Source organism: Strix aluco, chromosome 1 (genome assembly GCF_031877795.1).
Source record: "Strix aluco isolate bStrAlu1 chromosome 1, bStrAlu1.hap1, whole genome shotgun sequence".
Classification (NCBI taxonomy): domain Eukaryota; kingdom Metazoa; phylum Chordata; class Aves; order Strigiformes; family Strigidae; genus Strix; species Strix aluco.
In genome coordinates, this window is record NC_133931.1 from 4,321,975 (window position 1) to 4,346,619 (window position 24,645).

Genomic DNA, 24,645 nt, shown 5'->3' on the forward strand with positions numbered 1-24,645 from the left:
GGACAGAGTGCAGGGAAACATGGATGGGTGGTTTATGGGTGGAAGGAATCTCCCCACGTGGTAGTGGGGAAGGTGACAGACACGTTCACTTGGCTTGGGGTCACAGGTGACTTGTGCTGGAGCTGGAAATACTCTGCTGCTCTGTTGGACCCTGTGTCTCCTATCAGTGGTGTTTAAAAATGAAAAAAAAACCCAACCAAAACAACGACAACAAAAACCACCAAAAAAAACAACTTCACCGACCTGATTTTTAAAAATAGCACTTTTTGTTTATTGCTTGATACATTTGGTCTTTAATCAAGTATTAAGCTTTCTAAATTCACTTGTGCTGTGGGCTCAAGTTGTGATGTAGAGCTCAGAATGAGGATGTCTTCTGTTCCTAGCATTTTGTCCATCTATTCAGTGTTTGTGATGTGAATTCTAGAACCATAATTGTAGTGCACTTTTACTCCTGGTTGAGCAAGGGACTGGATGTTCGTTAGCAGGCTTGACACCTTTTGTCCTTACTCTGCGTTGGTGACTTTGCTTATGTATCTGTTCTTTTATTTCTTCTTACTGACATGTCCTTCATATCTGTCCACAAAATATTTTTTTACAAGCGAGTATCTAGAGTATAATGGTACTTAGGATGAATCTGCTCCAGGGGTAGTTTCTCTTTTACCTTTGAATCAAATGGCAATTTCAATTAAAAGCTGATACATTGTAGTCTTTCCACAAGAACTTTAGTGTGGCTGTTCTGGAAAAAATAACATTTGCTTGAAGCAGTAAAGAGAGCTCTAAATGTGGAAGAAGTTTTCTTTAAGGAAGACATCTTTAAAATGATTTTGACTGCTGAGAGCAGTTCTCAGGAAGGCAAGTATTTGTGGAAAATATTGGAAAAATAAATGCCTGGTGTTTAGGTGAGGCTGACAGGAAGATAAGGGCTGTGTTTTTTTTCTGCAGCTTCTAAAACAAGGATGTGTGATGAAACTTCTTCCGAGTTTCCATTTGGGACTTGAAGAGTTTGGTACTGTGAATCTGAGTCACAATGAGATTATTCTTTTCAATTTGGATACATGTGTGGGAGTGTCCTAATTGTACTTGTTAGCTGAGTCACTGAAGTACTGATAGAGGGCAAAGATTTGCCCAGGATTTTGAAGCTATAACCTTTTTCCATGGTATGGTAAGAGGCCTTTATAGGGCGTAGACAAGCTGCACACCATGTCTTGCTTATCACAGGGATTTGTCAGTATTCACTGATAAATGAACTAAGAAAACCTGTTTTAAAAAAGCTAAAATAACGTCAGAAGAGAAAGATGTGTCAAATGGAGTCCCACCGAGGTCTTACTTGTCCTGTGATATTACAGTATTTTCATTAATGACCATGATGACGGACTTTATGTGCCTATTTAATCTGCCAGTAACACCAATACAAAAAGAGTTACGAGCACATTGCATGATGGGATTAAAATTCAAAAGAAAGTTGTCAAATTGGACAAATAGCCAGGATAAAAGATATAATGCATTTGAATAAAGATGAGGTTCTGCATTCAGATGGGAAGTTTTAATCATCAGAACTTGTATTTGCAATAAATAATGGTATTTTCTTATTGCAAGTTTTGAAGAACTTTTATCTTTTCTTCTGGGTGCCACTTTTAGTAATGGACAATAGATGTCACTAGAAATGCTCTGACTTTTGCCACCTGGTTTTAGTAGTCTAAACTTGCTTTATAATATGGGGTGGGGTGGGGGTGGGGGCTTTTGCAATGTTTGAAGACTTTGCAGTAGGGAGGAGACTACTTAAAATGGTCTTTATTGTAGTGTCTTGTTTGAGGTTATTATTACATGTAAATTCCTATAGTCAGTGGTATACCAAGGTCATCCAGGACACTGCCTTTTTGCTCTCATTTCATAGTAAAATCCTGTAAAGAAGGATTGTTTGTGTGCTGTTGAATGCATTAGCTGATTAGGTTGTTAGTTAAATCGTTACTCAGGAGAGTTATCTACATTAATCTGTATCACTCCTTTGAAGTCTATGGGTAACTTGTTTTTTATACTCCCTTGTAATTGAGGCTATGGATATCAGCATAGAGAATTTTTGGAATGTGAACCAGTAGGGGCTTGGAGGGCAACTTGCTAAAATATAATTTCAAAGCTGGATAGAGAACACAGTACTCCTGTCTATCTCTGAAGTTATCTTGGAACATGAGTGTGTTCACAGTATGCCTGGAGGAATGAAAGACTAGTCTCCTTTGGTAAATGCAGTTAAACTTTGTTGGCACTTTTGGGATTAAAAACAATCCCTGCTGGATTTGGTTGCTCTCTGAATTTAAAACAGGTATAGCATCTGTGTGATGTAGGTGACTTTTCTTTAGACTTGGTCCTTTCTTCTTGATCCTGTAGTGCAAATAAGTATTCATTACCGGAATCAATAAATAGTAAAGAAGTAAAAAGCTATACCAAAGAACTTTACTAGTTAAGTAGAGGAGTATAAAGATAAATGTAAGAAATGAGCATATACTGTTCTTTTGGTTAAAAATGGAACAAAACATTCTCCCAGAATGGAATCTTACGGACAGACGTTTGTTCTTGGTGACTCTCTCCTTCAAAGCACATCTGGTGACTCAGGTAAAATCTTCCTGTCTCCTGGCATAAGGTATTGAAAAATTAATAGGAAGCGAGCATCCTTTGTGTAGCTTATTTTCAGATATGCAGTGTATTTGAAGTCTGTCTGATGGGTTTGTGTGCAGTTTTTTGATGTATAGGGTACAATTTAGGTAAGCACCATCCACACACTGTCATTGTTATCTTGAAATATTAAATGGTTTTTGAACAGATTTAAGTTCCAAGTGCTCATTTAGGACCAAAAAAAAAAAAAAAAAAAGGTTGTTACACAATTTAGTTCAACCTAAACAAGTTGTTGTTTCTGAATTAAAAACATGTCCTCATTCAGTCTTTCGTTAGTGTATATGGCCTTGCGTCTCACATACGGCCTGCTAGTGATCCATTTAATTAAACCAGATTAATCTCCTGGCACCTTTCACAGAAGCATACTCCCTCAAAACAACCTGTTGCTGCTTTTTTCTCTTACCCACCGGATATGAGGTGGGGTGTTTAATGCTGTGCTGTGTAATCAGATCTTCCTTATCCTAAATCTACACCTGCCTCTGTGGTGAACTTAAATATAGCAACTTGAAATGCAGCATAGTTTTTCAGACTAGAATTAAAAAAAAACCCAAACAATGGCATGGATACTTTCTATGATGTTAAAAGATGGAAAATTAAAAACCAGTTGAGAAATTGCCAGATGAAGTTGCAGTAGCAAGAACTGACAGAATCAAGAATATGCAGAATTCTTAAAATAAATGCTCACATGTATGACAGGGGATAATAAATTATGCAGCGATTATTCATGCAGCTGAGAACAAACTCAATACCATGAGCAGAGAACTGTTGTTAATGTCCCTGTTTAAAGGGGTAAAAAAAGTAACCAACTGTATAGTCAAAAGTAAAAAACCACAAAATAGTGGTTTTTTCATTTGTCACTTCAGTTTCAAATAAGAACTAAATACAAGCTTCACTAAAACTGTAAACAGTTCCTCTCATGTCAGAATGCCTGATACGGTGCTTAAGGGATTACAGAAGGGAATCTGCACTGTCTTTTTCACTAAAAATAACGTTTTCAGTAATCCCTTTGAAAATCAGGATTTTTTTGCTTCTAGGAATCTGCAAATTTTATTAAGAATTCTGACTTTATACAACAGTTAATTTAATTTTCATATATTTGTGATGGTTTTGGTTGTAATTTTTTTATTTGCACTTAAATTATGAGGTGATCTTACAAATGAAAGAGTATGGAACTGAAATGTTAGTGCTGTCAGGTTAAAATAGTTACCTGCGTGCCCCTTATGGTTCAGAAGATGTGAGAAGGCTTTTCTTCTTTTGATGCCTTTTAGTTTTAGATATGCCTTTTAGTTTTAATTCTTTTCACTACCAGCGAGGTAAGTGCTGTTTCTAGATTTCCAAATAACAAAATCCCAAAATTTTTATTACTACTGGATGAGGTTATTGCCAACAGAACTCAAATGTCACTTTCAGGAAGCTTCCCTTGCTATTATTTGTGTTAAATCTTACTATTTCTATGCTTATTTTTTCTGTGCTTTTGGCACCGCTCTCTTCCCTGCACTCCCATCCGTATTTTATAGCTAATGTCCACATAGGTCAATAGCAACAGCATAGTTTGTTATGAAAAAGGTTAACATTTTTATCAGTGTACCTGACCTATGTAGTAGTGCTGACATGATGAAACATGTTAAACAACAGACTAAAATTTAGATAACTTAGAATTTCTTCTTTTTTCCTTTAGAAATTTGTGTTCTTACTGATCTTTTATTTGTAGTGGCTGGACTTCACCTGGACTTTACACTGCTGATAACAACCCTTTGAGCCTGACAGTCCAGACAGTTTCCATGTCATCTCACTGTCCGTTTATTTAGTCCATACTCAGTCAGTTTGTCTATTAGGATGTTGTCATGGGAGACAGTGTTGAAAGCCTTGCTGAAGTAAAGAGAAACAACTTCCCCTTACCCAGCTAGTACTTTCATCATAGAAGTCTACCAGGATGGTCAGGCATGATTTCCCCTTCATACATCCATGCAAACTACTTCTGATAACCTTGTCCTCATATTTTTAGAAATGTTTCCAAGGGTTATTTGCTCCACCACCTTGTCAGGAATGGAGGTAAGGCTAACCAGGCGCTAGTTACCCAGACCCTCCCTCCTTGCCCTTCTTGAAGACAGGAGTGCTGGCTTCCAACTGTCAGAAGCCTCTCCCATTTGCCATGACAATCTGTAAAAATGGTGTATAGTTAAGAAGCTTGCCCTGACTGCAGACCATTGTTTTCTGTGAGTATGTATAGAGGAAAAAGGGGGACACGGGGTAGAAGGAAAGAAGTTTCAATATACAGTATTAAGAGTAGGATTAAAAAAAAAGAAATTGTGATGTAAATCAGGAACATTGGGGGTGATATGGCACCCCTAATCATAGAATGGTTTGGGTTGGAAGGGACCTTAAAGACCATCTAGTCCCAACCCCCCTGCCATGGGCAGGGACACCTTCCACTAGACCAGGTTGCCCAAAGCCCCGTCCAGCCTGGCCTGGAACACTGCCAGGGAGGGGGCAGCCACAGCTTCTCTGGGCGACCTGTGCCAGTGTCTCACCACCGTCACAGTAAAGAATTTCTTCCTTATATCTAATCTAAATCTACCCTCTTTCAGTTTAAAACTGTTACCCTTTGTCTTATCACTACATGCCCTTGCGTTTTGATGCTCAGAGAAGGTGAAATTTGATATATTTATCACTTAATGGGACTATGACGTGATTGCATGAGGAAGTAGGGAGTAGAAGTTGATGACATGGAAAGTCCTTTGAGTCCTATGCCCAATGTTCCTCTAAATGTTAACAAGCTGGGTTAATAGCCTGAGAGTTTAAAACAAACAAACAAACAAAAAAGCAGCAGTTCAGCACATTCCTCTATAGTTTCCTGTCTGTAGTTGTGGGTCCCAACCTTTTGGGGACGTACACAGTGCTCTGAGGATTGTTCTTGCTTACTCCTATGCAGTCATCTTGAAGTGGAAGAATTCAGTAGTCAAGGGTGCATCATATACAAATTGTTCTAATTCGTTGCTATTTTAGGAGAAATTGGAAATTTTTATCTGCTTCCTTAGAAGTTAATATTACAAATTACGTCTTTAGAATAGGAATTTTGCAGTTTGGAGGAATAAGGATATTTTTCCAAGGGAAAACTGTTTAACTTCAGTTTGCCAGTGACAGAAAAATGTGTGGGTGAGAAACAGCGCTGTTCCACTCTGGATAACTTGAAATATCCTGATTCCAATTATGCAGTCCAGCTTTGAATTAAGGCATCTGCACATTTTCTCCTTTCTTTTAGATAGTGTACTTAATTTTATTCCTAGTTTGGAAGGTTTGTTTTAGAAATACTATGATTGTTTATATTCTCTCACTGACGATGATGGACAGGAAACTTGAACTTCAGTGTTATACAGGCACCTGTTGACGTTCCTCAGCCAGGTTTTCCAGGAAGAGGTTTGTTAGTCTTCCATTTGAGAGGTTTTTATATCTTGCATAATTAGGGGTGTGGGGAAGGAGGATTGTCCAACCCTTTATTTTAAACATACTGAGAGTTGGCATTCATCTTATTCTTCAAAAAAAAAAAAAGCAAGCAAGGTTTTGTCAGAGCTTTTAGGCAAAATATAAAAGAAGAACACCCTGAAAATTCTTTGGGTATTTATTTTGGGAGGGGGACCACCTAGGACACAAGGTACTGAATTTTTGTCAGTAGTAATATCAGAGGAATTGCAGCAGGACTTAGGACTCTGTACTACATGCTGTGAAAAATAAGTAATTTGAGGTAATGTTTTGCTTAGAACAGGATGCTTATTTGTTATGAGAAGCTGTTTACCTGTTATGGAGTCAAAGGAATGCAGACTGAAAATGGTTATTTGTGGGTTCTATGCTATTAAATATTCTCTTTCATTCTGTTGAAACAAAATGGATGTCTAGGAACTAACAGTTCAAATTCAGCTGAGGCAGTCCGAAAGTGAAGAAAATTCATTCCATACTGTACATCAACACGTATGTTCTTGCTGGCAAACTGTCTGCAGTGGTAGTGCAGAAAAAGCAGAATGGACATTGATAAGGGTCATCCAAGCAATGTACCCCATCTAGATCTAAAGTAGAATTTTATCTGGACTCTGCCAAGGTTACAGAAATGTGGCATTTCTCATGTTTCTTCAGGAGAAACTAATTCTTGGCCTCTGGGAGTAGCTGTGTAATGACTGCTGTTGCACTTCTCACAAGTGGAGGTTGCTGCTCGCTTGCAGTAGAGAGGTGGAGCTGGTGCACCCATTTCAGTGGGTACCTTTGTAAAGGCCAGAGTGTCCCCGTTCTTAGCTCAGTAGATTGAGACATCCTGATAGTAGCAGAATATGCATAAACTTGTCTGGTTTTTACTTACTGTGTGCAAACAGTGAACTAATTTCCAGTGCTGTAGTCGAGCATCAGCTGGAGAGTCTTGCTTTTACATTGCAAGACTAGCAGTACTTGCTTTATACAGTGAGCCCTTGCTCTATACCATGGGACACTGTATGGCTGCAAATTTTTAGAAGAACTTTTTAAGGGTATCTGGCAAGGGGTTAGGAACTTATGGGGGGGGGGGGGTGTTTTGGGGTTTTTTTTTGTTTGTTTGTTTTTTAGTATGGGGGTTTTTTTACTTTATAAAAGTTTTTGTATAGTCAAGGCAGAGTGTGGGTATCTGCTAAGAGGACTGGAGAATTCATCTGTCTTCTCTTCCGGGAGGAAAAAAAAAAAACCCAAGAGCAGAGCCAGCCTCATAAATGGAGGACCATGAGGTATAATCAGGGCATCAGGATATCATAGAATCATAGAATGGTTTGGGTTGGAAGGGACCTTAAAGATCACCTAGTCCCAACCCCCCTGCCATGGGCAGGGACACCTTCCACTAGACCAGGTTGCCCAAAGCCCCGTCCAGCCTGGCCTTGAACACTGCCAGGGAGGGGGCAGCCACAGCTTCTCTGGGCAACCTGTGCCAGTGCCTCACCACCCTTACATTAAAGAATTTCTTCTTCAAATCTAATCTAAATCTACCTTCTTTCAGTTTAAAACTGTTACCTTTCCTCCTATCACTGCACTCCCTGATCAAGAGTCCCTCCCCATCTTTCCTGTAGCCCCTTTAAGTACTGCGAGGCCGCTGTAAGGTCTCCCTGGAGCCTTCTCTTCTTCAGGCTGAACACCCCCAACTCTCTCAGCCTGTCCTCACAGGGATGGTGCTCCAGTCCCCCCATCATCTTTGTGGCCTCCTCTGGACCCACCTGAGCAGGTCCGTGTCCTTCTGATGTTGGTGCTTCCAGAGCTGGACACAGCACTGCAGGGGGGTTCTCACGAGAGCAGAGTAGAGGGGGAGAATCTCCTCCCTTGACCTGCTGGCCACACTTCTCTTGATGCAGCCCAGAAAGCAGTCGGCTTTCTGGGCTGCGAGCACATGTTGCTGGCTTATAGTCAGTTTTCCATTCACTACTGCTCTCAAGTCCTTCTCTGCAGGGCTGCTCTCAATCTACTCATTGCCCAGCCTGTATTTGTGCTTGGGATTGCCCTGCCCCTTGTGCAGGACCTTGCCCTTGGCCTTGTTGAACTCCATGAGGTTTGCACAGACCCACCTCTCCAGCCTGTCCAGGTCCCTCTGGATGGCACATCCCTTCCCTCCAGCGTGTCGACCGCACCACACAGCTTGGTCATAAGCAAACTTGCTGAGGGTGCACTCGATCCCACTGTCCATGTCACCAACAAAGATGTTAAACAGCGCCGGTCCCAACACTGACCCCTGAGGAACACCACTCGTCACTGCTGTTCACTGGGGCATCGAGCTGTTGACTGCAGCTCTTTGAGTGCGACCATCCAGCCAATTCCTTATCCACCGAGTGGTCCATCCATCAAATCCATGTCTCTCCAATTCAGAGACAAGGATGTCATAGTATCAAATGCTTTGCATAAGTCCGGGTAGATTATGTGAATATTGTGAATGAGAGATTCTGTTGCTTCTTTACAACACACAGCCTTCAGTGGCAGTCACTAAAAGTATCTTGTTCTGGTGCTGAGTTACTTAAGGAAAACATGAAATTTGAAAACTGAAGAAATGAGTAATTATGGTACATAAACATGTGTTCTTTATTCTGTTCTGTGAGCAATATCCTGATTATGCCCATGATACATTCACTCTGTTTTTATAAGACCGCTCCACAGAAAGTACGGTTCCTGCGAATTTCTGTAACCCCTTCAACTCTTGGAGTTCTTTCAACTTAGACGCATAATACGCTTAACAGGTTTCTGTGTGAATTTCTGCTAAACCCACACACCACATTGGTCTCCTGTCCAGTTATATTCACATCCCATGTTGTTGTGTCCTGCTGCGGAAGCAACCTAAATGACTGAACAATGACTGAGCCTTGGTAAGTTTTTCAAGATGTTACGGTTTTTTTTTTTTTGGGGGGGGGGGCGTGTTGTTTCTCTCTGCTGATAAAACACAAAAGTTACTGGAAAGGAAGGTTTTCCCCATTCCTTCATCTTGTCAAGAAGTTAATACTAGTGGAATTTGGCATCAGTGGCAGTAGGTTTTGATGAGACCTGAAGCTTTCTTGGATGAGTGCAATGGAGATGGTTGCTGTAGTGTGTTAGTACCTAAGGTTTTCATTGCAGCAACTATGAAGTAAAGGAAGGGTGGGGATGACAGTGTTACTGAAAGAAAGATTCTGAAAATCAAGCTGGGTCTTGTGTAGTTGGTTTATATAAAATGTTAGTTGTTAGATTGTGTTTTTTGTTCTGTGAGACCTGGGTTGGGAGTGGCTTAGGATCTCCCAAAATACACATAAGCTTGTTTGAAGTAGAACATCAAGGGCTGCAGTGAACCTAGAGGAAAAACATTGCATGGCTGAACTTTTATCAACTACTTTGTTATAGATTATGCCTAAAATGAACATAAATAAAGGTTTATATGAGCTTTCCTTTAGTTTATTTTTACATCCTTGACAGCACTTAATGTATAGCTCCACTGCTCTGCTTGTGTAGTTAGCGACTAAATTTTTATTTGTGCAAGGTTTTTTTCCTCAGTGGAAGACTGGAAAAAGGAAGTACTAAGAAAAATTGTAGATGTTTATGCTGGGTTTGTGTGTGTGGAGGGGTGTTTTGGTAGTGGGAGAGGGGGCTACAGCGGTGGCCCCTGTGAGAAGCTTCTCAAAGCTCCCCCCCCAGCTCCAAGTCAGACCCTGCTCTGACCAAGGCTGAGCCAGTTTGTGACGGTGGCTGCGCCTCTGCGATAACATATTTAAGAAGGGGAACCTGGGAGGAGGAGTTGGAGTTACGGGGAGGAGTTGTGAGGAAGACACCTCTGTGAACACAGAGGTCAGTGGAAGAAAGGAGGAGAAAGAGGGAGGGAGGTACACTGGTGCACCCCCCTGCAGCCCGTGGTAAGAGGGCAGGGCTGCTCCCCCTGCAGCCCGTGGAGGTCACCAGTGGAGGAGATGCCCACCTGCAGGACCCCACAGTGGAGCAGATGGCTTGTCTGAAGAAGGCCAGGACACTGTGGGAAGAAGCCCCCCCATTGTCGTTCGGTGCTGGGAGGATTGCAGCATGGTGGGGGGACACACACCAGAGCAGCTCTAGAAACACTGGGGCTCATGGAAAAGACTCACGTTGGAGAAAGTTTGTGGAGGACTGTCTCCCTTGAGAGGGGAACCACACTGGAGCAGAAGAATGTGAGGAGTCCTCCCCACGCTCTGAGGAGGAAGAAGCGGCAGGACTCACCACCACCCCCCCCCCCCCCCATTCCCTGTCCCCTGTGCCTCTAGGAGGGGAGGAGGTAGAGAAATCCAGAGCAAAACTGAGCTCCGGAGGAAGGGAGGTGTGGGGGGAGGGTGTTTTTAGTATGTGGAAATGCTTCTTTACTATGTGGAAATGTCCTACTCTGTTAAGTGTTGTTATTGTTAGTGTCTAAATTAAATTTATGTTCTTTTTCTTCCCCTAAGAACGTGTGAGTCATCCCTCCCTGTTGTTATCTCGATTCCTGAGCCTTTTGCTTCATTTTCTCCTCCCCAGTCCTGAGGGGGAAGGGGTGTGTGAGCGGCATTGTGGTGTTTGGTTGCTGGCTGGGTTTAAACCACAACAACGTTGTACCTATGACTTCTTACCCCCCCCTTCCCTTTTTTATTTTCAGAAGGTGAAGAACATATTTAAGAAAATATCTAAACAGCTTATGAATAGCTGTGATGTTTCCTGCAGGCCTTTTCCCTGGGGATCAATAATTTGAATATGAAAAACTGCAGAAGTTACTTTGTCAGGCATAAAGCTGATGTTCTTCAGGTTTTCACATGGATGGTTCAAGTTTAAAAAACAACAAAGTCTTTTCTTGTAGCAAACACGTTTTTCCTCAAGACTTTATTCTGACAAGTGGTCAGAGTAACAGAAGTGGGGTGTTACATGCCTGTTCTTTCATTGGTGGGCTGGAATTATGCTTGAGATGGATGTGAAACTTCGTAAGAAATTCTCAAGAAATTGTTTAACTCTGGCATAAAGATGTTTTCCAGATTATATCTCCATTTACTAATTATCCCTTTAAAAAGGTCTTTAAAACTAAAGTTTCTGGTTAGTCTCCATTCAGATTACTTGCTGGAATGGTTTCACATGGTTTGATTTTTTTGGGGGGGTGTTTGTTTTTTTTTTTCACAGCAATGTGTGATGACTCTTTCTGTGAAAGGCTTGATGTAGAGAAATAATGAAACTGTGTTTCCAGGATTAATAGACTTTATGTTGTGATTTAGATTTACCTGCTTTTTAACTAAATCCATAAAGGCTGGGCCAGGGTGTAAGCACACATGGTTGTGGTTGTTTTTCTGCTTATCCTGCAGACACTTTACAAACAGCTCCAGCAAAATGGTTCTCTGTCTAGGCACCTAAGACTTTTAGTCTCAGTAAGACATTATTGATTAGCGTTGAAATTGCTGCTAACTGTTCCCTGGTCAACTCTGCATCCTGCAAAGAGGAGGAGTAAAAGGTGTTATTGAAACTCTGGGCCTTATGATAAAGGTGGGGGAGCCAAATGATACAGTGAGATGTCAAAGGTATTTGTGATTGTTGAGGTTCTGGAAACATCAGTAACTGAATTAGTGAGATTTTTATATAGAACTGATTGAAGAAAGTTTTAAAGCAGACATTTGAAGGACAGTGATCAGGCTTTGTTTAATGACCTGCATCCTTCAAAACTTGAGGGGGAAAAGGAAGTCTGTCTTTCTACCCCAAGGCAAGTCATTCCCTGAAGATACTTAATTTGTTAAGACGGCTGATTCACAGCTCCTTTTGCAATTTAAAAATTCTTACTGGGCTTTCATTTCAGGGTACTTAAACTTCTCTACCAGTTTTAAGTTTACTACGCTTTGTTATCCATGTCGTGGTGGCAGGACAAGGCTTACAGTCTGCCTTTGTTTACGCATTCACTGATTTTTGTCCCAGTTTCTCGTACTCTTAAAAGCTTTAATACTGTGTCTTGGTTAAAAGGCATCAGATGAGACTGTGGAGACCAGTACCACAGGTTTTTTGGAAGTGGTGCTCGACAGTTCAGTACTACACAAGAGATGAGCTCTTGGCTCTGTCAGATGCTGTTATGTGCTGACAGTGTTGTTCCTGTGATGTTTGGTAATGTTAAGTCATTCAGGCTGCCATCAGAAGAGGGTTTTTTTTGATGTTTTGTCTACTGTTTGAAGACATAAGATACTTAATATCCTTTCCCCTAGATCTGAAGAAGGGCTGTGCCCCAAAAACTAGCTCTGTTCCAGCTGCATCAGTTGGTCTTGTACATCTTGGTCTTGCCTTGTTTAATTTTTACAACAGCATTCTTGAATGTGTTTTCAGCTTCAGCAGAACACTGCCTTTTGTGAAGTTGTCCTCAAGTCAACAGATAAAGTTTAGTACACTTAAAGGTCAGTTGAATTTGGAGCTGCAGAGAAGAGGTATTGGTCTGCTCATAAATTTATGTATTATAAAAGGATGCAGGCTGGGGATATTTGCTGTCTTGGAACTACCAAGTGCTGTTTCATCTAGTTTCACAGCTGGTTACCTAAACTAACGAGCTTTATTTGGTGGTGAGCTCCTAGAAGCCTTTTTAAAACTAAGCAACATGTTCTTGTGTTTTCTGAACACTTTGATACCACTCTGCAGGCATTTTCGTAGGTAAACATAACTTGTTCAACAGAATTGTGCTGACTACAGGCTGTCTTGTGTAATTGGAGGAACAAATGAGGCTGTTTAAGGTGGTGGATTTTGCATCGAATGAAAGGTTTTGTGTTAGCTGAAGATGACCTTTGATTCCCTATAACAGAGCATAAAATGACTGCCTGAGGAACTGCTCCTTCAGAGTTTATTGCTGCTGTTGTGAAGCAGTGATATAGGTGGAAGCTCTTGTAAAGTGAATGTCCCTTCTTGGTATAAAATTGGGAGAGGGATTGATTAAAGTGAATGGGAATTGAATTTTCTGTGGTTTAGAGGCTCAGTTACACCTGGGCTCTACTAGAGGTTCTCCTAATGCAACAGTTTTGCATCCAAATTATGCTAACTGGAGGGGAAAGGGGGATTTGTGTCTGTTTAACAATACTTTCTTGATTTTTAAATACACTAGTCTTTGCTTGATAGGTTAGGCACAGAATTTGCTTGGTTAGTAGAGCAGCCTTAACGTTTGTATTATAAAACTTTAAAAAGATGTTCTGTAAAAATTAATTTTTAATTTTCTGTTTTCTTAGGCTTGAAGGGTGTCAACACTGGCTTGTTGATTTGTTCTGTAACACTGGAACTTTAAAGTTACACAGCTACTTGTCTTAGCCTATAAGTGTTTATTTATACGTAGGAGATTTATGTCATGTTTCTCCTTCACTAAGAAATAAAACGTTAATTGTTCCACCAGTGTGTTTTTAAATATAAATGGAATAATGCTGCAGTAGTGTGAGCTCATGGATTATTCAGTTTGTAGTTGCACTTAATGGTTTGGAAGTCTGAGGAATTGCTAATGTTATATATGTGTTTTGTGTAACACTGTGAGTCTTTGAACATTCCATACTTTCTTCTGAGGTGCAGTGATACATAAATCAGGTACAACTCGTGGTTATAAACATCTTTTTAGCGCACAGTTTTTGGTAAGCTGTTGTTATAACTTTGTTTTTAGCATATGGAGGAGAAGCAGGACAAGGGAGACATGTCTGGACAACACCATTTCTGGTTAAATTAATTGGACCCTCTGTGGCTGCACAGCTTTCTTACTTTCTTTTGTGTAACCGGTTATTAGATAGGTGAGAGAGAAAGCAGCCCAGATATGAACAGACACTGAAGAGACTTGCTGACCCATAAGCAACTTCATTTTCCTATATCCCTCTTAGAAGATGTGACTAATTATTTCTAGGTTACCCTTGAATTGATGAAGAGGGGTTTTAAGAAGCATCTGTAAGGTCGACTGATCCACTCATGGATCCCTTCCACAGAACAAATGTAATCCTTGCAGAATGAGTTTCCATTAAACAGCATCAAAGGGGTGGGGTCCTCCCCCTTCAGATACCTTCTACTGTGCTTACCTCATAAATAAAGGGTTTCCCCATAAATAAAGGAAGCTTTTTAAGGTCAGGAAAGGTTCTGGTGACCGTTCTGGATAGTTTTGTCTCACTCCTCCTGTCACCCCTCCTCTTTCTCGCCATCTGAGAACGTTGAAGAGAAGCAGTGCAATCGGATAAGCACAGTGAGCCCGTCACAGAACTATTACCCAACTTTATTTTGCAGTAAAACAAGGAGCAGGATGTGTAGGTTTCACTTTTTCTCCTCTTAGTTTTCCAGGTCTCCATGAAGCAAATTTTTGCTTTAAGCACTGGAATTGTGAATAACTTCTCAAAGATGTCTTGAGGATAACAACTGTTTTGTTGTTTGGTTTTATTTTTGCTTTTGTTTTGGTTTGTTTTTGTAAATAGCCTAGAACATGAAGAGGCAGAAGATTGGAATCAGTGCCCTAAGGAAGGAGTAATTTTAAACCATTCTCAGCTTTCATGGCTCTGACTTTATACTTCTCTACAGTAAGCCTTCAAAAAGTAAATGGAAGGAAGTGGGAGAATAAGAGCGGGTTAGTCCACCCACAAGAAAATCTGCTAAAACTTTCATGCCTGAAAAGTAATACAACCCATATGGGTTTAAAAAATGGCTAGTCTTTATTTATGAAATAATAAAAATAAAGTTAACTTAGTGGTCCTTCTAACATCTGTTGTCTTAACAGCATGGGCTAGGAGGCTGCATGCTGACTGCTCTGTTGCTCAACATCAGAGGATCATCTGGGAAGGGCAAGTATGGGAAAATTCTTTAAAACGACATTCCTCCAGCTCTCTCCCAGCGTCCTGCTCTGTTTCCCTTCCCCACCTCACTACTACCAATAGGTTGAGATTTGAAAATAGAGGCAGTGAATTCTATCAACTACTATTTTTAAATGTAGTTCGGAGGATAGTAAGGCTAATTAGGTGACTGTGGCCCAGAAGGTGATAAAGTGTTGCTTTAAATCTCCACATTTTTCAGGAACACCCCAGATGTATTCTACTAATAAAGCTCACCGAATGGAGGAAGACAACAATAAATTCAGTATTGGATTGAATTTATGGCAGAAGACTGTCTTAAGCAGAGATCCAAAGCAGTTTATGTTCTAGAATGAGTTCATGTTGGGATACTGGCATCTTCTTCTGGTCAGTCGAAGCACTCTAGTATGAATCTTGCGGTGTACTTTCTGCTCTTCCTGGCTATCGACTGCCCCAGGTTGAAGCTAGGAAGTGTGAGCTTTCACTCTGTTGTACTTGTTCAAATCTCAAGCATTGTCTGAGCAAGAAATCTTAAAGCGGGTACCACTAGAAGTTCAAAATGAACACTAAAATCACAAATCCAAGTTTTTTCATTTGACTGATGGGAACCTCACAAAAGAGCGCTTAGCTTTTGAGGCAATGGGTGTTACTAGTAGTTTGTTTTGCCTTTTTTAAACATTGATTCTCGAAGGTTTATTTCCTAAGTCATATTTACCCTTTTCCTTCATGAGAAAAATCTAATCTAGATCATCGAATTAGTTTGTCCATATTGCAAAGAATCAAATGAATTCGTGGAGATGATGTTGCTTCTTGGTTGTGCTGAATTATTTCTGTTGAAGGACTGGGCTTGCATTTTGACATTCAAAATGTTACTTGTCTTTCAGTTTTTTCTGTCGGAATGCTCGTAGTTCAATAAGAAAGAACATCTCTAGTGACAGTATAATGATGACTGAGCTTGTCAGTCTTCAGAAATCCTTCTGAGTTGATGAAACCTGTCATCCTTGTTCTCTGTTGTGCCCATTGGCAAAGGGTGTTCAGGAGAAGACTGTATGCTAGAGAAGGTGTGGGTGAAGGGGCAAAGGGTTGCTAGTGGGCAAGGATGATAGATTTTAGAAACCAGGTAACCCAAGGTAGATTTCCAAGACAGCCTTAGTAGACTTGAGTTTAGTGTAAGGTAGGCTTCAGGAGCCATAATTCCAGATTTGATGTAATGGCAATGCACCATTTTTCAGTGCTTCCTGTGAACAAAGGAGATATTTGACTCTGGCTAAAGGGAAACTTAGGGCAGATAATCTTTTCCACTCTTAAATATTACGCACACAAGCTAATTAGAGTAATTAAAAAAAACCAACCATAAGGAACAGGCTTGAGAGAATGAAGATTAATGAAGATTACAGTGCAATTTCAATGTCTGGAGAGCATGTTTGCAGAATTCTGGATACAAACATGGAAAAGCAAATGAATTAGGATGCAGAAGATTGTCACATGAGCAATAAACATGTTTTAATTTTTAGAACAGTCATCAGGCACTCTTAGCTTTGCAGGCTGTTCTGAAATTGTCTCAGTAGAAAGCATTTGTGGCTTTACAAAAAAATCCTCCACTCTTCCTGAGGGCAAACTGGGTTTGGGAGCTCTCATTTTTTATTAGCAAAATGAATGCAATGGAGAGATGTTGTTCTTCTATCTCTTACATCAATATGCAGATCTTCTTAAAATAAATACATTTGCTCAGCTCCTAGTAACTACTAGAGGGGTAAACAGTAGCCCATGAAGTGGCTAAGACTACAAATGATCAAGTCCAAACTGATGATGATGATGATGATGATGATGTGATTGCTATGCTCTAGGCTGCAGCTCTTCATTTTTGTCTTAACAAGCAAACTGGCTGCTCTCTTCCCTCTGTTGCGAGGAGATCTCTATTGCTGGTATGTTCATCTGGTAGCTGAGGTGTTGCAGAAGAGGAACTGAAAACCAAATCTTTATTCTGCTGTCAAATGCTGCTTTGATACAGACCTGTCTGCTTTCTACGTGAAGTTTGTGAATGCTGAGTTTAGTTTGGTTTCTCAGGGCAGTGAGACTCAGGCAAGTGTTCTCTGGCTCTGTCTCGTTCCCCTTCCCAACAGTACTCAGACTTGCCAGCCAGTTTGATCAAAATTTGATGAATAGAGATACTAACTGATGTGAAAATAATTGGTTGAATAGCGGAGAGATCCTAATGATGCCATTCACTGAGGGAGAATCTGTAGTTAGCACTCTGCTGATTAGATATCTGAGACACCCCACAGGAGCTCAGTCTCTAGACGTAACCCTAGAGAAAGCCAAGCTTTGCCAGTTCATCTGATAGGCATTTTAGATCTTTATTTTTGTTTGGATAAGCTTGAGTGGAAAAAATTATACAACCTTTTATGTGCCTCTCAGTTGTACAAAACTGTTGTTTAACCCTTTATTCCACAAGGCTCTGTGATTTTTGCAGTCGACTTCACTAGGAGACAGGATCAGCCCTGCCGGCAAAATTAAAAACTAAATGCCTTGGTACAATTCAAAAGCATATTTTTTTTCTCCCCTTGCTTTCAAAAAGCTGATGCTGTAATTCAGTAAGTAGTCTTTAAAACCAGGCTGAAATTGAGCAACCAAAGTCATAGTCACAGTAGAAAAGTCTTGACTTGAATTTCCTTGGAGGCAAAATACTGTTTCTTAGCTGAGGACCTTGGCCTGTCTGTTATTATTGGGGTAGTCTGACTTTTTTCTGCTTAGAATGTGTATTTTAGGAAAATAGTGCTTCTACATGTTCTTAGTATAAACTGATGCATTACATTTTTAAAAATAAATATATTTTAGAAGTTTCTTTGATAGCTGTTAGCATCATTGCTTACACAGTGAGTACTGTGCAGATACTATCAGTGTATGTCAGCATACTCGTCTTACACAAGAAGGAACGTTCCTGTTCCGCAGTCCTAATTTCTGACAGATGTTCCTTACCTCAGTAAATGTTATAATCTGATTGGCATCACTTAAAACAGATTATTTTACATAAATGATACTCACATGCCTACTCGATGAGCAGTATTTATGAAATGTTGCAAATACTCTGTATTAAGTATACTAGAGAGATACTTAACTTTCCCAGTTCTTTGGTTTTGGTTGTTTTTTTTTACTTTTTGCCTCGTCTTCTGCTCTATCCCTGCTCCCCTTCCCCCCCACAACTGAAAGTCTGGGGTTTCTGACTTTCTCCAGAACACAAATTTTATGCTTTTGGCTTTTTGTGCAGAAAAACTGATCGTGTTGTTTGAAAGAAGAGAAAGAGCATATGTCTACTGGTTACTTCTTAAAATAACATACAGAAATTAAGTAATTTTTTTAAAAAAAAATCTTATCATAAAGGAAGCACTTGGCTTATTTTGTAAAACATATACTCAGTGTAAAATACTGGATAACTTCTAAAATTGAATTGAAACAATTCTCATGCTTTGTAGTACTTTCTTCTCACCTTCATTTTGTAGCCTAATATTACACCAAGAAAGTATGTCCTTGAGGAGAATGATTATAATACTTATATCATCAATAAGGATAGCTGTAATGAGCAGACAGTATCTCCTGACACTTGGATTGATAATCTGTATTAGTCTCATCTGTTAAAAGTATAAAGAAAAATGCAAGTCCACACCTTCTGTTTACTAAAATTCTCCTTGGTAATGCACTTACCAGTTGATTTTTAAAGGATTTTGTTTTTATGAATAAAACTTAATATAGGCCCTACCATTTTTACCTCTTTAATTTTTTTATCTAGTTTTCTGGAAAACACTTTATAGAAGAAACACAGGCCTTTTTATATTTTACACCCTAAAGCACAGTCCAAACCAATTTAGGGAAAACTAAAGAAGTATCTGCAGCTTTCCATTTTGTAATGAAACAAGACTGACTTGCTCAAGGTCATCACAGAAGCCTGTGGCAGAGCTGGATGTGTACAAGCCTCTTTCCTACGCTGCGAGCTGCAGCTTGAACCAGAAAGGCACCGATTCTGTGTCTGTGCATCTTCTGTAGACACACCAATACAATAATTTGTGGTTTAAATATTACTATGACATGTTTTGCTTTATTATTAAAGGTAAATATATTCGACCTTGTTGCTTGAAAGTATTTGGCTGGCTGTGTAGCACTTAAGGGCTTTGAAAACTTTCTGGTGGGGGGAGGAAGGCATCCAGGCATGTCTTCAGTTCCCTTTGGCTTTCTGCAGCCCCAGAAAGAGCTTTGTGCCTGAGCAGTGATGCAGAACATCTGATGGGCCTGGTTGTGGCCTAATCTCTCTCTCTCCCCCTCTCCGTTTTTTTTTTTTTTTTTTTCCCCTCCAGTGAATATTTTTTTTCTCCTTTAAACAGAGAAGAAAGCAATACTTTTAAAAAAGCAGTAACTGTATTTATGAAGAGTTTTGACACATACCACTGTATTTTCTGCATAGCCAGTGTATTGAGAAAGGAAGATGGCAGTATTATAGGAAAAGAATGGTAATTAAATATATGCTGTAGATGAGCGCGTGCTGATACAAGTAGGCAGATAGGTTAGGTTGAAGGCTGCTAGCTTTAGATATAACCCTTTTGGTTATAGTCTTGGATAAACCCTATGCCTTACTGCTGAGGGCTGGGAGTGAGAAAAGATTACCATGGAATATGTAAAGAGCTTTAATGATCTCTGTGTGGGTCTTGTTCCTGTCGATTTTAATACATATTTTAGCTGAATCACTTTTTTATCCTTTTTGTAAAACCTTTTTCTAGGAGTAAAATGAGTATTTTCTTTATTTCTGTATATATATGCTGCCTGAATGTGTGTTTGTAAACGTAGGCTTTTGCAATGTTTATACTCACATTTTTAAAAGAAAAAAAAATATGTTGTAAGCAATTTTGATGTTATGTGGTGCAAAGTTAAGAAGAAACAAATGTCATGCAGCACGTGGCGTGTACATTTGTGGTGACCTTTGCCTTCTGACTAGAAGTATAGAAAGAAGCCCTGGTTTTAGAGGAGGACTCAGTGTGGTACTGAGTAATTACTGGCATGGGCTGTGATATTTGATCTTTATTTAAGGCAAAGGAACACTACCAGGGTTATTTCACCAGTAATCTTGTAGTTGTGAAGTCAGGCTGGGGGTGATGCAGAGTCAGACCCCAATTCCTGCTGAAGTTTATGGAAGTTCTCATGTGCTTTTAGGCTGTCGACTCCTTTTTTTTTTTTTTTTTTTTTTTTTTCCCCTTCTCCCAGTACAGCCTTATGCAAGTATCGATACAAAATACATAAAAGCGATGCCAAAACGTGACTGCTTGGTGGGAAGGTGCCCCGGCCGGGCATTGTGCCGGGCTTCATTGTGCCGGGGCGGGCGCTGGGCGCCCGGGAGATGCCGAGGGCGGGAGACTGAAACAACAGCCACAAAAACCGGTCGGGGGAAGCACATCTCCAGCCACGACCCGGGTCAGGCTTGATTTGCAGCTTAGCCGCTTTCAGAAGCGGCTGTCAGTTTGGTAAACAGGAGGCTGCCGGGTGAATTGAACAGAAGGGGGAGATTAGCATATTAATGTGGCGCTTGCTAATCGCCTCCCCGCCTCCCTCCCCGCCTCCCTCCCGCAGGAAGGCAGGAGTACTGGCACCCACGCTCCCTCCGCTGCCTCCTTTCGCCCTCCTCGGCACCTCACCCCCGGGAAAGGATGGTCCGGGCTTTCTGTCGCCCAGGCGTGAGAAGATGAAGCAGCGGCGCGGCCTCCCCCCCCCACCGCCGCCGCCGGAGCGCGCTGCCCCGGGCGCGCTGCGGGGCCGCGCTCCCGCCGCTCCCGCCGCCAGGTGAAGCGGGCGCAGCACGCCCGGGGAGGGAGGGAGGGCTAGCGGATCTCTCTCCCCCCTTGCTTGGGGGGGTCCAGTACGTTCAAGCGGCTCCCAGTTCCACCCCCCCTCCCCGCTGGAGCAGTGAATTGGGACATTGTACGCCGGAGCCTGGCTTGAACCTCCGCCCGGTCGGGTGTATGTGGCTGCTGGAGGTGGCAGGCCAGCAGGCCCCGCAGCGAGCAGGTGCGAGCTATATGGAGAAAAGCGGCTGTAGCCCATTCCCGATATGCTGGGCTAAAGGTACACATACCTTTTTTTTTTTTTTTTTTTAAATATTTATCCTCCCTCCCTTGTTAATTTAATGTTTTACCACTTGTGGTCCTAGAGGTTTTTTCCCTATCAAAGCAAAAAGCAAAGCTAGAAAAGAAAAATGTTCTTATTCTGGTCATGCGCTTGTAACGCGAAGCAGTCCGCAGGATCCTCTTTCACCTGACAGCTGTAATGCTTTTTTTTTTTTTTCCTTCCTTTGCTTTTCGGAATGATTTGAAATGAAAGTGCTGGAGCTGTTTGTTTTTTGCTTCCACTGATGTGAGGATCTGAACGGCTTTGTTTTTGATCTTTGTATGTTTGAAACCACTGCGAGGGTAATTCTGCTTTCACTTACCTTTTGGAAGAAGGAGTTTTTAAGCGGCTGATCATAGGTAGCGTTTACAGTGGAAGATTTAGCATCTTCCTACTTGATGTCTTAGAAGTTGCCACCCTATTATTTACCTCCCCCAAAAGAGACAATAACTAGCCACAAAGCATGCGTTGATTACAATGAGAGGGTTTGACTTGAAATTGAGGCTTAACAATAATTAGATGGACATGTGAAAGTCATTCACATAATTATCTTAACTTGCATCCCAAGATATTTAATATTTATCCTGTTGTAATCTAGAAGGTATTTGTATGTTGCTGTCGTGGGTGGGAGCATGTATATGAAGATACAGCACAGGGATTAAGCTTTGAATTCTGTTAGTAGCCAAAGAATCATATCTTCCTTAGATGGAAAACAACTGTAAAAGGTTGAGCGTTGCTGATTGTAAGCATAACTTTCCTCGTGTTCACTTTCATTTCAATGTACTTTCTTTTTTGGAAGAGAAACTGGCAGTGAAGTGTTGCATCACCATAATCTTGGATCACAGAGGCAGTTACTTCAGAAGTTCAGGGGAAACGTGTCTGAACTAAGGCTTTGGTGGGCATAGTTGATGATTAGTTGTCTTTGAAAAAAAATAACAGTAAATTTATTGAGATTTTTTTTTGTCTAATTATTTGGAGGACACACGAAGGAGCATTTAACACTGTCTTTGTCTTGCGTGCTTTCTGCACCTTGCTGAACTGTTCAGGCTAAACTAGCATTGGCCACACATTGACATATTATAGTAACACATAGAGTAGAAATAACTTAAAAAGAAGAAATCGCAGAACTTGGAACACCACATCCTGGTAATGTCTCCTAAAGTGCATAATCTCTCAGCTCACTGGGGAATAATAGTTCAGAAAGCAGTGAGTGACAGCAGCTGGAAACAAAGCTGTGCTTTGCTTTTAGTAAAACTTGTTTACCATGAAGGGGTAATAGCAATGCCCACTCCCATGTGTCATAAATTGGATAACAAAAGTATTAGATGAAATTGGGATTCATCTCCTTGGACTGTTCTGAGGGTCAGCATGAAGGTACTTCCTAGAGAGTAACTTTCAAAAGTAGGGAAGGAAAAATCTTTTCAAAGAGAAAGCAAGTTAACCATCTGTTGTTAAGGCTGGTTAGTATTGGGGATATCAGTTTGCTCCCTCCTGCTCCAGCACCAGAGGATGACAACAGCAGGGCTAGCTGCTTCTTGCAGAAAGATGGCTGCACTGGGCCATGATAAAAGGTATCGATTCCCCCCCCCCCCCCCCCCCCCCGCACTCCAGCAACTAAAACAAATGAAAAACAATCTCTCCCTCTCCCCCTGGTTGCCTGTGGAGTTTTCTCAGAACGTAACTTTGGGGAAGATTGCTTATCCAGCCTCCTCTGCCCCAAAATGGACAACACCCATGTAATCTGTTTTTATTCCTGTTGGGGGGAGAAGGGGGACATCAAGAGTTGCATAAGAGGACAAAGACACCAGCATCTTCGAGGCTGCCAATTGTGGTGATATCTAGAAAAAGCTACATCTCAGCCTCCAAAAAAAATAGGACAGATGAGAAATAGCTTGTGCTATATTTGTCGTTGAATGGTGGCCATTCCTTAGTTGATGAATGCTCTGTATACTGTTCACCAGCTTAACCTTAGGGAAATGAAACGGATCTGGCCTACTTTGATAAGGGCTGTGAGATATCTACAGTCAAAGAAAGGTAATATATTAATGAGAGAAACATTTAGTTTGGATAGCTTTATTCTGACTCTTCGGCTTTTCTGTTAAAGCTTCAAGTTACCTGCAGCAAAAATTGATAAAACTTTTAAAAGTATTTTGTAATGTCTTAAAGTGTGATCTTGGTGTATATGTTTTATTTGTATTTATTATAACTTCTTTCTAAGTGGTTGTTTCTCTTTTTGATTGTGACAGATTAAGCTTTCAGTGTATTAGGTGTGATCTCATAGTAAATGTTCGGTCTTTGAAAATGCTTTGAAGTATTTAAGTGAGTCTGTTCATATGGAGTATGCTTCTATCTTTTTTAGTGTTCTTGAATCTAAAATCTTCAATCTTCTTAGTGATACTGTGTGATGACCTAATTGCAGCCAGTTCTGCATGCTCTTGACTGTAGGAGTGCATCAAAGAATAAAATACTGCTTTCTTTACAAAGTACTCGTGTAATCTGTGTTCCCAGATTAAGCTGCCTCTGTACGCTAAAGTCCAATCTAAGTAGTGTTACTGAGTCCGGTAATTTAGTCTGGATCTGCGTATTCCAGATTTGAGAATATTTTGACTGGCAAACAAAGAAAGTGTGTATTCTGTTTACTGATGTGCTTCTTCTCAGCAAGCAAGTCTGTATTACTTTAGTGATAGGAGTAAGACATTTTTGGCTGGTGTCATGTCCCCCCCCCCCCAAGTAATTTGAAATTTAAAATCTCTGGTTTTGTGGAATAAACAGCCTCAAGATCAGTTACAACTTGGGGGGACACTGAAGTGGGTGTCTTGGTGCTTGAGAAGGCAGTACTTGTTTTCCAGCCGAGTCCTGAAAATTTGTGCCAGTATCATACAGGGATGTTTTCTTTCTGACTGTAACAGCAGACTAGAAGGTAGTCACGGATCATTAAAAACTTTTCACCGACATCTCTAATCTTTCGTAAGATTATTAATGGTCTAATGTACTGTGCTTTAGATACTTTTGCTAGGGACCCTTTTTTCAGAGTTTCATGTGGCGTGCTGTTTTAAGCTTACAAAATAACTTGATGAAAGAAATTTAACAGTTAAGGATAGTTGGATAGCTCTGCTGTATAGCTGTAAATTATCCACCCCAAGGAGGAGGAAGTTTCTTGAAGATGAAGAGCTCTGTTCAACAATTTATGAACAATAAATTGACGTGATGTTGTTAAGTGTATGTCATGTGAGTAGTTAGTGAAGGGTGATTTCAGTTCTTGAATTCAACCATTCAGACTATGGTGAAAAGGTCTATGCTGTCTTAAGATAATCAAGCCCAAATCAAAGACCTTGTCTTGATTTTTTTTTTTTTTTAAAAAAAAGCTTTAAGCTATCTGTTGTGAAATGCATTTAATCAGCTAGGAAGGAGTTTTGCCCTATTTATTGCAATCTGCTAATGTTGCAATCATTTTTTAAAGTGATGAGCAATTCCAAGTTAAATTTTTAATTTTTCTTGCTTTCTGATGAACCCTGCTATTTCAGGAGGTGTGCTCAGATGGAACCCCCTGGTGATCTGTTGA

The 24,645-nt window shown here is 40.6% G+C and overlaps 1 protein-coding gene across 7 annotated transcripts in view; it reads left to right on the top strand.

Annotated features, from left to right (window-relative positions):
• The window catches only part of PTK2 (protein tyrosine kinase 2), a 230,038-nt gene that overhangs the window by 48,012 nt on the left and 157,381 nt on the right, over positions 1 to 24,645 (top strand). For 3 of the 7 annotated variants that reach the window (XM_074831238.1, XM_074831148.1, XM_074831331.1), the window contains exon 1: positions 20,610 to 21,041. The exons of 1 other annotated variant lie outside the window; for it this stretch is intronic. In XM_074831238.1, coding sequence (XP_074687339.1) covers positions 20,939 to 21,041 — 103 coding nt within the window. In that variant the 5' untranslated portion in view covers positions 20,610 to 20,938. Of the gene's footprint in view, positions 1 to 20,607; positions 21,042 to 24,645 lie in introns of those variants that run through there. 3 more of the 7 variants (XM_074830964.1, XM_074831058.1, XM_074830880.1) reach the window with 2 other exon arrangements.